General features: G+C 55.2%; 2 protein-coding genes across 7 annotated transcripts in view; one reads left to right on the forward strand and one right to left on the reverse strand.

The window, feature by feature from the left end:
• The window catches only part of NDEL1 (nudE neurodevelopment protein 1 like 1), an 80891-nt gene extending 79489 nt beyond the window's left edge, over positions 1-1402 (forward strand). The window contains exon 10 of one of the 2 annotated variants that reach the window (XR_006196385.1): positions 1252-1402. Coding sequence is in view for 1 of the 2 variants with exons in the window: in XM_042915189.1 (XP_042771123.1) it covers positions 1252-1285 (34 nt within the window). In the remaining variant the exon portion in view is untranslated. The remainder of the gene's footprint in view (positions 1-1251) is intronic. The other variant, XM_042915189.1, reaches the window with a different exon arrangement.
• MYH10 (myosin heavy chain 10) overlaps positions 1-12551 on the reverse strand; it is a 130670-nt gene that overhangs the window by 26416 nt on the left and 91703 nt on the right. For all 5 annotated transcript variants that reach the window (XM_042915177.1, XM_042915178.1, XM_042915179.1 and 2 more), the window contains 8 exons: positions 11844-11913; positions 11596-11756; positions 8185-8293; positions 7961-8092; positions 7047-7253; positions 3524-3661; positions 2610-2733; positions 1084-1255 (listed from right to left, as the gene is read on the reverse strand). In XM_042915177.1, the coding sequence (XP_042771111.1) occupies positions 1084-1255; positions 2610-2733; positions 3524-3661; positions 7047-7253; positions 7961-8092; positions 8185-8293; positions 11596-11756; positions 11844-11913 (1113 nt within the window). The remainder of the gene's footprint in view (positions 1-1083; positions 1256-2609; positions 2734-3523; positions 3662-7046; positions 7254-7960; positions 8093-8184; positions 8294-11595; positions 11757-11843; positions 11914-12551) is intronic.

The raw sequence follows: 12551 nt of genomic DNA on the forward strand, positions 1-12551 counted from the left end.
GGCAGCGTCAGAACCGGAATGGAACCCCGCCCCCTTGCCAGAGAGCTGCGGGTTTTCCATTAAAAGGACAGACAAGCTCATTTTAATGATCAGAATATTAAAAAAATCGCTCCAGAGTAAAAGGTTAAGAGAACACTGCTCAGGGCGGCAGTCCAGTCCAGCCTACGGTGAAGCAGCAAACCCGAAGTTCTCGCAAGTCAGTAGGAGGCCTGCTGCCTTCACACCTGCTGTGCATGTTAGCTCAGTGCTGGCAGAGTTTCTGACTGGAGGAGCTGGGATACTTGGGGTGAGAGACAGGAATCCAGAATTCCAGCTCTCGCCTCTAAGAGGAAAAGCAGAACGTCTGGCCAAAATGAGACCAACGGTGATAGAGGGCAGAAAAAGAGGTCTGTTACGAGATTTACTCGCTTATGATAAATGGTAAAGTTTAAGTTCTATGACCGCGTAACCAAGTAATTCTTCTTTAGAAACATCAGATATAAATATATTTACTAGGCACGATTTCCATTCTAAAATGATTTAAAACTCAATAGGAAATCATGCCATGAGCGAGGGGGATTCATTTTTTTCTTCATGTTTATTTACTGAGAGAGAGGGTGAGAGAGGAGGGAAGGAGACAGAGAACCCCAAGCAGGGTCCACGCTGTCAGCACAGAGCCCGATGTGGGGCTTGAACTCACGAACCGTGAGATCATGACCTGAGCCGCAATCGAGAGCGGCCCGGGTGCCCCTGGCAGGGGATCATTTCTGAAAAGGGGTTTCCCCTCAACTTCTAAAACACGCTGTGGAATTACTCTCTAACACACGGAAACCAAACGCTGGGTGCGGTAACAGGACTTGTGGGGGGAGTTTCCAGGGACCTCGGTGACCGGCGATCGCTAGGCGCGGACACCGGTGGTGGTTCACGAGTGCTTCTTGCTGCCCTGACACGAGCCGTGGACTCCCGGCTCTTTCAGCCTCCTGTGCCACACCCGCAAGGAGACTACGTGTCCCCGTCTCGGGGTTTTCGTCGGCGCCCAGCCCCAGACGCTCTGCCCGCGGCAGACGCACAGCCCGCGGCAACGGCCCCGCGCGGGGGGCGGACCTGGCCAGCGCGCCCTGCAGCTCCTCCTCCTTCTTGGCCAGCTGGACCTTGAGCTCGTCGATCTGCGCCTGCAGCTCCGCGATCTGGTCCTGCAGGTCGGTGGTCTCTCCGTCGAGTTTTCTCTTGGCCTTTTCCAGCTCCTGACGGGTCTTTTCTTCCTTCTTTAAGCGTTCTGAAAGGCAAGGGCCAAGAAGCTCTTTAACCGACAAGTGACAGGCCACATGAACGAATTCGAGAGAGAAACCGACCCGAGCTGAAAATACGCCATTTCACTGAAAAGCGGCCACCGCCTTGACCCCACCGTGCCTACAGCTCAGCCGTCAGAAACCCGCGGAGATCAAGCTGCAGGCAAGAGCGGTCGGTGGGAGGATGGTATTTTCAGGAAGAAACTGGGTGGATTCTGTCACTTCGTGGGAAGGGAGCCCACAGCCATCGCTGGGCCCAGGTTTGCAGAGGGGCTCAGCAGAGGCGAGGGCAGTGTGCCCGGAGCCCCATCCCCCTTCCCTGGGAGTTCCTGGCAGGACCCAGGACTACAGGACTAGTGCCTCCTGGCACTGAGGCAGAGGACAGAGTGGAGGCAGGTGTCACAGTCCCGCGATGATCCTTCAACTACGCCGGCGCTCCTTCCCTTCCCAGGACTGTCCTCCAGCAGAGCCAGCGTGCGGGAAGGTGGAGACTGGGCACCGCGGGCTGATCACACGGCCGAGACAGAGCAGGCACGTGTGCGCTCTGTGCTCCCCTGAGCGGAAGAGCCACGCGCTGGCAAAAATGGTTTATGAAAATCTCTCCCGCTGCCATCCTCTCTCGTCTGTGCTAAGCAACCGCGAGACAACAAAACCTGAGATAGGTTTTGACAAACCCTCTCGTTTTCTCCCTACTGCGAAAGCAGTGCGCTGGGAGAGCGCGGTCACGGCCACGCAGGTGCTGTAGGGACACGTGACAGCCGGGCGTTGAGCGCCGTGCGCTGCTCTGATACACACACAGGATCGAGCCGCTGACACGGCAGATGCGTGGATGCCTCCCCAGCTTCCACCCTCTTTCCCGGGTTCTTGTGTAGAAAGCCAGGGTCCGCTCTGTAGACACCCTGGGATTTCCCAACACAGCTTCTGCCGTCTCCGTGCGACGCGATTCCCCTCAGCGGGTTCTCTGTCCCCAACACTTTCCGTGGCAGTAGCCATCAGTCTCTTTGTGAAGTGAACCCTACACGCCCTCACGCAGCTGTCAGATTAAACACAAAGTCCACTGGCTTCTACGACTCAAACTTAGAGCCCCGCTGCGTCCGTCAAGGGGGCAAGGCATTTCACCATGGGATCTAACTTCATAAAATCAAAGTTTAGGTTAGCGCTACCCCATCATAAATACTTGGAGACTAGGCAGCAGATAACAACTCAAAATACGCCCATGTAATTGAATGCAAACTGATTAGTAATCGGCACGCCCATTTTCCATTACCACATGTTCTGATTTAAGTAAAATCTAAACACTCACAAGCCCAGTCCCACGTTTCTCTGACCCCAAATACTAACCTTCTAAATCGGAGATCATCACTTCTTGCTTATTTCTGATTTTGGCCAAATTTTTGGCCTTTTCTTCCTCTTCAGCCAGCTGAGAGGAGCACTCCGCGATGCGATCCTCCAAGAGTTTCTTTTCCTGAGTAGAAAGCCACCGTTTCAGCGAAGGCACGCACAACCACGCGTGGGGTGTGGTGTCACTCAGGAAACGGGCTTGTGGCACCACGTCCCCCCCGTGGCTCCGATCGCTCCCGAGAGGTGGGAGGTTCACTCGTGTAGGCCCCCCCTGCGCCCCCCCCGCCCCCCGGGTCCCGCAGCCCGCATGGAGCGAAGCGGTGTGTGCGCGGGCAGGACCTGGTCATCGAGGGGGGACCGATGCACACAGAACGTGCACGTTACACATCTGAAGGATCAGGAGGCTATTTGGTCCCAAGATCTAAACAACTGAAGACTTTCTACCTTTACAAATCTATAGAAGTTGAGTGTTAGAAAAAGTAAGTAAAAGAACCTGAACTCTTGAGAATTTCTTGAAGGAAGCCCCTTTCAGCGAGTCTGTCAACATACGGATTTCCCACATTCTAAAATCCACTTTTTAAAAATTTTTTTAATGTTTATGTATTTTTGAGAGAGAGAGTGAGATAGAGCACGAGCAGGGGAGGTGCAGAGAAAGAGGGAGACGCAGAATCCGAAGCAGGCTCCAGGCTCCGAGCGGTCGGCACAGAGCCCGACGCGGGGCTCGAACCCACTGACCGTGAGATCGTGACCCGAGCCGAAGCCGGACGCTCAACCGACCGAGCCACCCGGGCGCCCCTCAAAAATCCACTTTTTAAGGAGGCTCCACGCCCAACATGGGGCTTGAACTCACGATCTCAGGCTCTACCCACCGGGCCAGCCAGGCACCCCCAACCAGCTCAGAAGCAGTCTCTTACTTTGATAAATTTGGAGTTTTGGTCCTCGAGAAGCAGGATCTCCTCCTCCATCTTCTTGGTCTTCGCCTCTGCCGTCACCTTCTCCAGCTGGAGTTTCTGGCGAGCCCCTTCCTCCTCGTCCAGCTGCTCCTCCAAGTCCTGGGGAAGCAGAGCGCACAGTCAGCGCCCCCCGCCCTCCACAGGACGCCACCACGCGCCCCTCCACGACGGCGCAGGGAAGCGAAACGCTGAGGCGTGGGGAAACGCCGAACGGCAGGGGTGTTTTTACAGACGTGAAGCACAGGGAAGAGAAGCAGACGTTTGCAGCCACTGCAGGCTGCAGCCCAGCCCGGGTCTATCCTTCTGGAAGCCGATGTGGCAGAGGACAGCAAGCTCCGAAAACCAGCATTCCTTTCACGCCGGCAATTTCGGGACATAGCCACAGGTGCGATGTACGTAAAAAGGTCATTTATAGTATCGAAGGACGGTGAGCGTGCCACAAGATCTCTCGCTGAGTAGAGGGTGTATTTGTGAAGGGGAATAACATAGGAATTAAAATTCGTATTTGAGAGAGGGGTGGTCTCGGCTCAAGCCAAGCTCACCGCGTGAGCCCATCCCCAGGTGGGTGGGATTCTGGCGTGTGCAGGTTTCTAAGGTAAGACACACTTCCGTGTCCTGCCCTGCCTCATCATACGCAGTACACATGTACGTTATAGACCAGGGCTGTACGGACACATCCACGAACGGTCTGTTTACAAAACCTGTCGTGGTTGACTCGGGAATGAAACCCATGCAAGAGATGGTCATTTTCTCGTGGAAAACTTCAAACACAGCAGCAGAACGAGCCGGAAGGGCGCACCCGTCAGCCCAGCTTTGACAAGCGTCGGACTCACGGCCAGTGTCCTCCCCTCTCTACCTCCGCGGTCCCCCTTCGCCTCTTGGGTTATTTTGCGGCAAATCCCAAACCTCACGTGTTACTGTAAAACCTTCAGGCTGTACCTCTAAAAGATAAAGACTGCTTAAAAAGACGTTTTTGGGGCGCCTGGGTGGCTCAATCTGGTAAGCGTCTGACTCTTGATCTCGGGTCAGGTCACGATCTCGCAGTTCGTGGGTTCCGGCCCCACGCTGGACTCTGCACTGACAGCATGGACCCTGCTTGGGATCCTCTCTCTCAAAATAAATAAACTTAAAAAAAAATACATTTGTTTGTTTGAACTGGAATCCAGGTAGGGTTCACACACTGTGACTCCAAAGCCTCTAGAGACTCCTTGTTCTCTAGGCTCCCGTGGATCTCTGCCTCCCTTCCTTGCCACTTATTTGTTTTTGAAACAGAATAAAACAGGTCATTTGTCATACGGTTTCTTTCCCACAGTCTGGTTTTGGTCAGGTGCATCCCTGTACCGCACAGTCCTAAATTCACAAAAGCAGTGAACAGAGCAGTACGTTCAGTATAATTTCAACTATATCTGTATATCTGGTTAGAAATACAGGCAAGCAGAAACAATGTCGGTAACGGGGGTGATGGGAGGGAGGAGACCAGAGGTGCGGTGTTCCCTAGGTTTTCTACAATAAGCGTTTATTTGATACCGTAATTAGGAAATTCATCTTAAAATCAAACCAAAAACAGCTCCAGTTGTTTGGTTGAAAAAGGTACACATAAGAAATCCCTCAAAGGCTCACAGGTCAGAAAGGAACAGAGGAGGGACCGACGAGGTTGAGTTTTCCCAGGGGCCATATGGGGACCGTAGGACCTCTGATATTCTGACTTCTGGATAGGATTTCCTCAGATGGAGGAAAATGGGGAAAAAAAAAGAAAACAAAAAACAGAAAACAAAACCTATTACCATCAATATTTTTAGAATGTGTTTGAATGAACTTAGATGTCACACAATGAGATAATAAATTCAGAGAACAGTGCCGAAACCCGAGAAGCCCCAAAGGAATCTAGTAGGGAAGGGGAGGATAGGAAGTACAGAACAAGCAAAATACAACACTAACTCTGCTCCCCTAGGACAGGGCTGCTTTTCTGCACACGCTAAAGAAACACAGGCATTTCACACGAGGGTGTTAACAGCTGGAGAGTACAAAACCAGGCCTGGGGACACTGGAGGGGAGGGACTCTGGGCACCCTTCCCCCACACGAATACACGTTATTTCCCAAACGAGCACATGCTCTTAAAAAGAAAGTCCCTACTATGGGTAACAACACCACCAAGGAGAGCCCACTATTGCCGGCAGAAACTCTAGGTCCCTGTATGGTCCCACATAAAAGCACGCGTTTACACTCATAAGTTGCAGCAATGTATTTTGACGTCGATCTTCCCGCACACACTCCTTAGTAATGCACTAGGGATCCCCGTGACAATAAACCTCTTTTTACCTGTAACTGCACGGAACTGCCGTGGCTTAACACTCCCGACTGGCACATCATCAGATGGCTTGATCGATTTACGCTTAGAATAAAGTCCCAGAACTGGAATTGCTGAATGAAAGCGCACTTTTTACAGGTCTCGTGATCTTCTGCTAACCTATCAGGAGGTACCGGGAAGCTGAGTGCCTTGAAGGATGGAAAGTGTCCAGATGAGTTACTGTACGCGGTCTTTGCCAAGGAAATAACGTGAGATCTTCTGCGGTTTTGAGAATCGTCCGAATTGTCTGAGCTTTGCCAAGGTAAGTTATCAGGGGAGAGAAAATTCAAGAAGAGACCTGGACGAAAGTCTGGTGCTGGACCCACGAAGCAACGGTGGCTGAGACACAGACACCGTGACACTCAAGGACATATTCGGGAGGCTGGGTGTGGGAGACAAGGAGAAAAAGAGAAGGGAGTGTCCTAGGCCGTGGGCAGAGTTAGCACTGTCTGAACCGTGTATTTGCACGACGCGGGAGGGCAGCCTGTGTCCCCGTAACATGGTAACTCCTGGGAAGGGGTAAGTGTTTTATTCTGATTCCTGGCCGCCTCCTGTGTTGGAGCTGAGCCCTTCTTATGAACCAAACTCCCGAACAGAGGCCTATCTATCTAGTGAACGGAGCGAGCAGTGCCGTCATTAGTGACAACACAAAGGACAAACGGGGTCCCCTACAAAGTGTTCCGGACCCTGCGATGCTCCTACTCTGAATCACTCTGCACTCTGGAAGACGCTCGAAGACAGTCTGTTATGTGTGTGCTTTTAGTGCTGGACGTCTTAATTTTTTTATTTATTTTGAGAGAGAGAGAGAGAGAGGGAACGCGCTACGTGCGAGGGAGCAGGGGAGGAGCAGAGAGAGAATCCCAAGCGGGCTCCATACTGTCAGTGCAGAGCCCGATGGAGGGCTCGAACTCACGACCTGTGAGATCACAACCCGAGCTGAGACCAAGAGTCGGACGCTTAACCGACGGAGCCACCGGGCGCTCCCATCGCCGGCCATCTTTGAAGGGCAGGACCTGGAACGTGGACTCCTGTCGCCCCTCAGGGGACACAACGCGAACCCACAGCTTCCATTCGTTTCTTCGGCAGGGCCGCTCGGAAAACCCAACCCGGCTCTGGACGGAGACCGTCCTACGTACCTGAATGTGCGCTTGCATCTTCTTCTTTTCGTTCTGGAGGATTTGGTTTCTTTCTTCTTCCTCCTCAACCCTGGATTCCAGGTCGTGGAGGATCTCCTCCAGCTCCTGCTTCTTGGCGGCGAGCCTCGCCCTCATCTCTTCCGCTTCGGCAAAGAGCTCCGTCTCCGCCTGCAGCTGCTCCGCCAGGATGTTCTTCTCCTCCAGAAGCTGCAACCACAACCGAGCGTCAGTGCGGTCGCTGCCCCCGCCTCCCCCCGCCGCAGACGGTCACTCGGATTTCAGCGGCCGTGCTCATCACCGGAGAAATGGAGGCTTACGTATCGGTAACGTCACTGGCAAAACTTTCCGATATTCTTTACGGCAAAGCGAGCTAGAGAACGTTTCCGCTGGTTTCTGTCTCAGGTCATCCTGAACAACACTAAGTTCACGCGACTTTAGGAGCTCCTGCTCTTCCGTTAGGGTAACTGACAGAGGCGGAGGAAAAACCTTATTTGAGGGTGTTCAGGGGGCCAGCTACGGCCGTCTGGGATCAAGGGATACCCCTGGCCTTCATCGTTAGTCTCTCAGGCCCTGAACCCTGAACCCGGTCGTCTACACACGCTTCCCGAGCCCCTGCCTGGTCTGTGAAGCATCCCCACCGGCGAAGGACGCTGACCCAGGACTCGGGTGGCCCGGCGTGGTCTCGTCTTTACTCTCGAGGCCCTCGGGAGCCATCCCAGGCAGGGGACACGGTGGGAGTCCCACGGGCAGCAGGTGTCAGGAACGCGTGCCTGGCGGCAAATGGGACACCTACGTGTCCACGAAGGGCCGAGGCGGAACCGCGTGAGGGGAGGCGGACTGCGGTTTACGTGAACCCAACTGTGGCGGGTGCGGCCGCCGGCAGGTGGGTCCCCGTGAGCGGCACCCGGGCGCACCTGCTGGTGCTTGCGTTCCATCTCCTCCAGCTCGCCCTCCACCTTCGTCTGCTTCTCCTTCACCTTCAGCAGCTCCTCGTCCTTGGCCTGAAGCTCCTCCTCCTGGCGGGTCACTTGGAGGAGCGGCTTCACCTGCGACGGGATCAAATCGCAAGTCACCCTGTGCCCGGGCGGGGACCGCGGCCTCGTCCAGGCTCCCCCTCCCCCCACGCCGCGAAGCCCACCTTGGTGAAGACGCGCCACCACTGCCAGTGACGGAGCTTCAGGTAGGCGGCGCAGTTCCGCTGCAGGACCTTCAGGGCGCTCAGCTGCTGCTGCTTCTTGGCGAAGGCCCTGGACAACCGGGAGGACGGTTAGTGCGCAGAGAAAACGCGTCCTGATGGCGGCCGGCCGCTTTCTTCGCAGATGCTGCCCCGAGCGTCCCTCGTCCCCTGCCGTGTGCCCGTGTCCGCACGTTCCCGGGCACGAAGAGACCCCCTGCTCCCCAGGTTCCTCACGCTCCCCTGGCTGGTGCCCCTGATCGCTAACTACTTCCTCTTCCAACCTGGCACGGACACGGCATCGTCCCCTTCCAGCCTCATCTTGCCCGCCCTTCCTCCGCCCTGCAGCATCCCGAGCCGGAAGGACCCGCAGACGGTCGAGCTGATGCCTCTTGTTCACAGACAGGCAGACGTTCATCGGCCAGGCCACGTCCCTCCAGGACACGCAGACACCTCTCGAGCCCCAGTCTCCTCGTTACCAAGTCTGGGCTTTCCCACTCCCCTGTGCTGCCTTCAGTGGCCGATGATCCCAGACCCACTTACTGGTCATCCTTCGCAGTATGTTCAGTTTCTCCCTCGCCTTCAGGATCGGAGCCCCCTTTCTGAAGCCCCAACCCCCCTCTCTGGCCTAAACAAACCCCAACCCCCAACCCAGGTCACTGTGCTGCCCCTCCTCCTAGTAGGTGACTTATCTTTCTACTGACGATGACACTTTCAGGACCCACAGGCTCCCCAGGCCCTACCCTGCGCCCCCTGTGGCCCAGCACTCTGGCTCCGCCCCCATCACCTCCTGAACTGTCGAAGGGCTTCCTGCGCTCTGAGCCTCTCCCTCAGGCAGGTCTGTATGGCCTTGTCTGCTGCACGCCCCTATGGACCACCTACTACGGAAAACTAGGTCACGAAGGTGACCTCGTGGCCTCCTTCACCTTGTCGCAGCCCCAGGCTGGCTGCACCCTGTCCACAAACGCGGCCCCCTTCCCAACCAGGCTCGGCTCCTCGGGAGCAGAGAGCACGGCCCAGTCACTCCTGTGCTCCAGCATCCGACCCAGGGAGACACGTACTCAGGGCCCCTCAAAATATGTGCCGGGTGAACAAAAGAACCATCGGGCGCCCCTAGATCTGTGATCATTCCTCCGGCAGCCTTTCCATAACTCTTTGTAAGACCGGTTACAGGGTTCTCCGGGGCAAGAAATGCACTTGAAGGAAACGGAAAAGACAGTAAGAAAAATCTAGAATTATGCGTTCACTCCAGCAACGACCAGTATCCACTGGATTCACGCGGGACGGCCTCAAGACTAGACGGTTGCGGTTCAGGAGCACGGACGGCTACTCTTGCCCCTTCTGCTGCCCTGCGGGTCCCATTCCCTCGCAGGACCCCGGAACTTCTGTGTCGCCAACTCGCCGCTTAAATGTCCTCCGGCTGTGGCCGTGTACCTGCCCTGGGTGTCGCTCCTACCAAATCTTCTTCCTTCTTATTCCTACCAGCTGAGCCAGTTCGGCCAAGCCTTAATTTTAATAGTTTCTGCTGCAAAAACAACAGTTTCAAATGCAGTTTTTAGCACCGTAAAACAGCATCTGCCTTCCCATTCTTGCAGGCTCCTTCAAGGCTGCCGTAAAAATCCCTCAACCTCCTTACTGAGGACCGTCGCCCTGATGTCCCCGTGGCCTCTGGGAGAAGATGAGTCAAGAACATGCCGGCCACTCTGTCTGAACGAGGCAGCTGGCTCCCCCCACCCGCCACTGCCTTCAGCTGAACCTGTCTGCCGGGCGCACCGCGCTCTCTGCCGGGGGCTCCGGGACCCGCCTCTGAAGTACGTCATCTGGTGTCCCGGTGTCAGGAGGCCGACGTGCCACAGCCCTGTTTCCTCCCTCTTTGTCCACCGGTGCCAGTGGCCTCTAGGGTGCTCCGGCTGCCAGCTCACGGGCTTCTGTCCACGTCTGTGTGTCTGACCTGTACGCACTGCTCTGCCTCTTTCCGAATTCTAGTCTGGCTCTTTCGAAGGCCTAATTTTGGAGCTGCAAATGACAGGTACAGTGCCTTATGTAGCGGTCACACGCTTGTGTTAGCTGTTAGTCTTTAAGAGGAGATCTTGGGCGCCTGGGTGGCTCAGCTGGTTAAGCGTCTGACTTTGGCCCAGGTCATGATCTCACGATTCGTGGGTTCCAGACCCGCGTCGGGCTCTGTGCTGACAGCTCGGAGCCTGGAACTTGCTTCGGATTCTATTTCTCTCTCCCTCTCTCTCTCTGCCGCTCCCCCACTTGTGCTCGGTCTCTTTCAAAAACTGAATAAACATTATAAAAAATTAAAAAAAAAAAAGATCTTTCTGATTATGGATCTTGGTGATAATTTTGCAGGGTTCAGAGTTCAGGGGGGGAAACGGCACGTGCTTGCACAATTTATATAGTTAACGTCCCGCGTTCCTGACAGCTGTAGGCTTCTGGCAGCCATGAGGAAGGCACCCGCCTGTGTCCACTCCTGTTCTGTCAGGCGTCTTGTGCTGCGGCAGATACGGTGACACGCGGCAGGCGAGGGCACGGAAAAACCAAGCCTTCTGTCCTTGCGCACCGTTGCCTGGGTGTGAATCGTTGAGGACGTCACGCGTTCTTGGACTTTCCGAGCCGCCTCTTCTACTCGAGACTCTGTCACGTGTGGGCCAAGACTCACAGATCCCGCCTCCACCTCACCGGGCTGAAATCCCTCAGGACAGCGTCGGGCAGCACACTGCCCGTCGCCCGGAGCTGCCCTCCTGCCAGGCCGACGGGGAGCGTCGGGCTGCGGACCGAAGCCTCCGGAGCAGGCCCACCCTCCCCTGCGAGGCCCCGGGCTCCTGCGGGAGGAGGTGAAGGAAACACCATCACTGCGTCTGGCTCCACCCTGGTCCTAAGCAACCGGATCCGGATCCGGCAACCGGTCTGTCTCTGTCACCACCGCGGGCCGGGGACGGCCGTCTTCCACTCCAGGGTCTCCCACCACGGCGCTCCCGATTGCTCTCTGGCCCCAGCCTGTCCTGTCGCGGTAGCCGGGTGACCCTCAAGACCCACGGTCTTCAGCTCACCCCTCAGCGTCCTTCCTGCTTCTCTTTCCCTGCTTCCCTCACCCGCCAGGCTCCGGGCACGCCTTCTAGAACTGCTTCTGTGCTGCTCCTACTGGAAAGCTGCTCTCCTCCCAGCCCCCCTGCCCAGGGCCGGCACCTTCCCCATCCTGCGGATCTCAGAGCCTCGGAGAAACCCACGCCGAAGCAAGACCCCCAAGCCCTTTATTTTCTGTCTTGGCCCGTTTCCTCACGGCCAAGGTGCCCTTGCACCTACAGCATAGAACAGCGCTCGGCACCCGCCCACGCTCCACGAGTGTCGGATTCGCGATTATCCACTTACTTTCTGGCCAGGTAACCTCTGCAAACGGCCTGGAAGAAGATGATGATGTCGGTAATTTTTAAATCTCTTTCTTCCTCTAAGTGCGCCAAAACGCCAGCTCTGAAAAATATCTTGCTCTGTCCGATTCTGTACAAGTTTGGGTCCAATTCTAAAGCCCTGATCTGAAAGAGGGAAGAGTCCGTTCACAGCTTGTTATGGGACACACCGTATCGATAGTCTGCAAACCAGAGAGGTCGAGGGAAGCTTACCATTCGCTCACAAGCCTGTTTGCCGTCCATGAAACCCTTGGGAATAGCATTTGGAGTCAGGATCTCGTATCTGTAAGAAAAGCAGCCCAAAGATCTCCTGTTAACATCAGTGGACATGTCTGCCTACTAACTGTGAGTTCCGGGGCGCCTGGGTGGCTCAGTCGGTTGAGCTTCCACCTTCCGCTCAGGTCATGATCTTGCGGTTTGTGGGTTCAAGCCCCCATGTCGGGCTCTGTGCTGACAGCTCAGAGCCTGGAGCCTGCTTCGGATTCTGTGTCTCCTTCTTTCTCTGCCCACCCGTCCCACCCCACTCGCACTCTCTCTCTCTCTCTCAAGATAAACAAATACTAAAAAAAAGAAAAAGAAACTTTGAGTTCTGTTTCTCTAAGAGGCAAGAATCGTGTCAAAGTAACAATAAAGAAACAACCAGGGGGTAATCTGAGATTTTCTGCACATCTACCCTCTGTTTCTTGAAACAGGAGGCAAACTGAACACGAGGTTAATCCTCCAAGGACAAACACTAGGTTTAAGCAGCTGTGCCAGAGAAGAGTAAAAGCATAGTGTTTGAAAAAGTCTTTTTTCATGCGCCCCCCCCCCCCCCCAACGTGTTTTCAGGCCTAAAACACAAGACGACTCTGGCTCCCTGCGGGTGACTTGTAGGCATTTATTATGTAACAGAAAAGGCTGCAAGAGCACTACCCAGAGGGC

Source organism: Panthera leo, chromosome E1 (assembly GCF_018350215.1).
Source record: "Panthera leo isolate Ple1 chromosome E1, P.leo_Ple1_pat1.1, whole genome shotgun sequence".
Lineage (NCBI taxonomy): Eukaryota > Metazoa > Chordata > Mammalia > Carnivora > Felidae > Panthera > Panthera leo.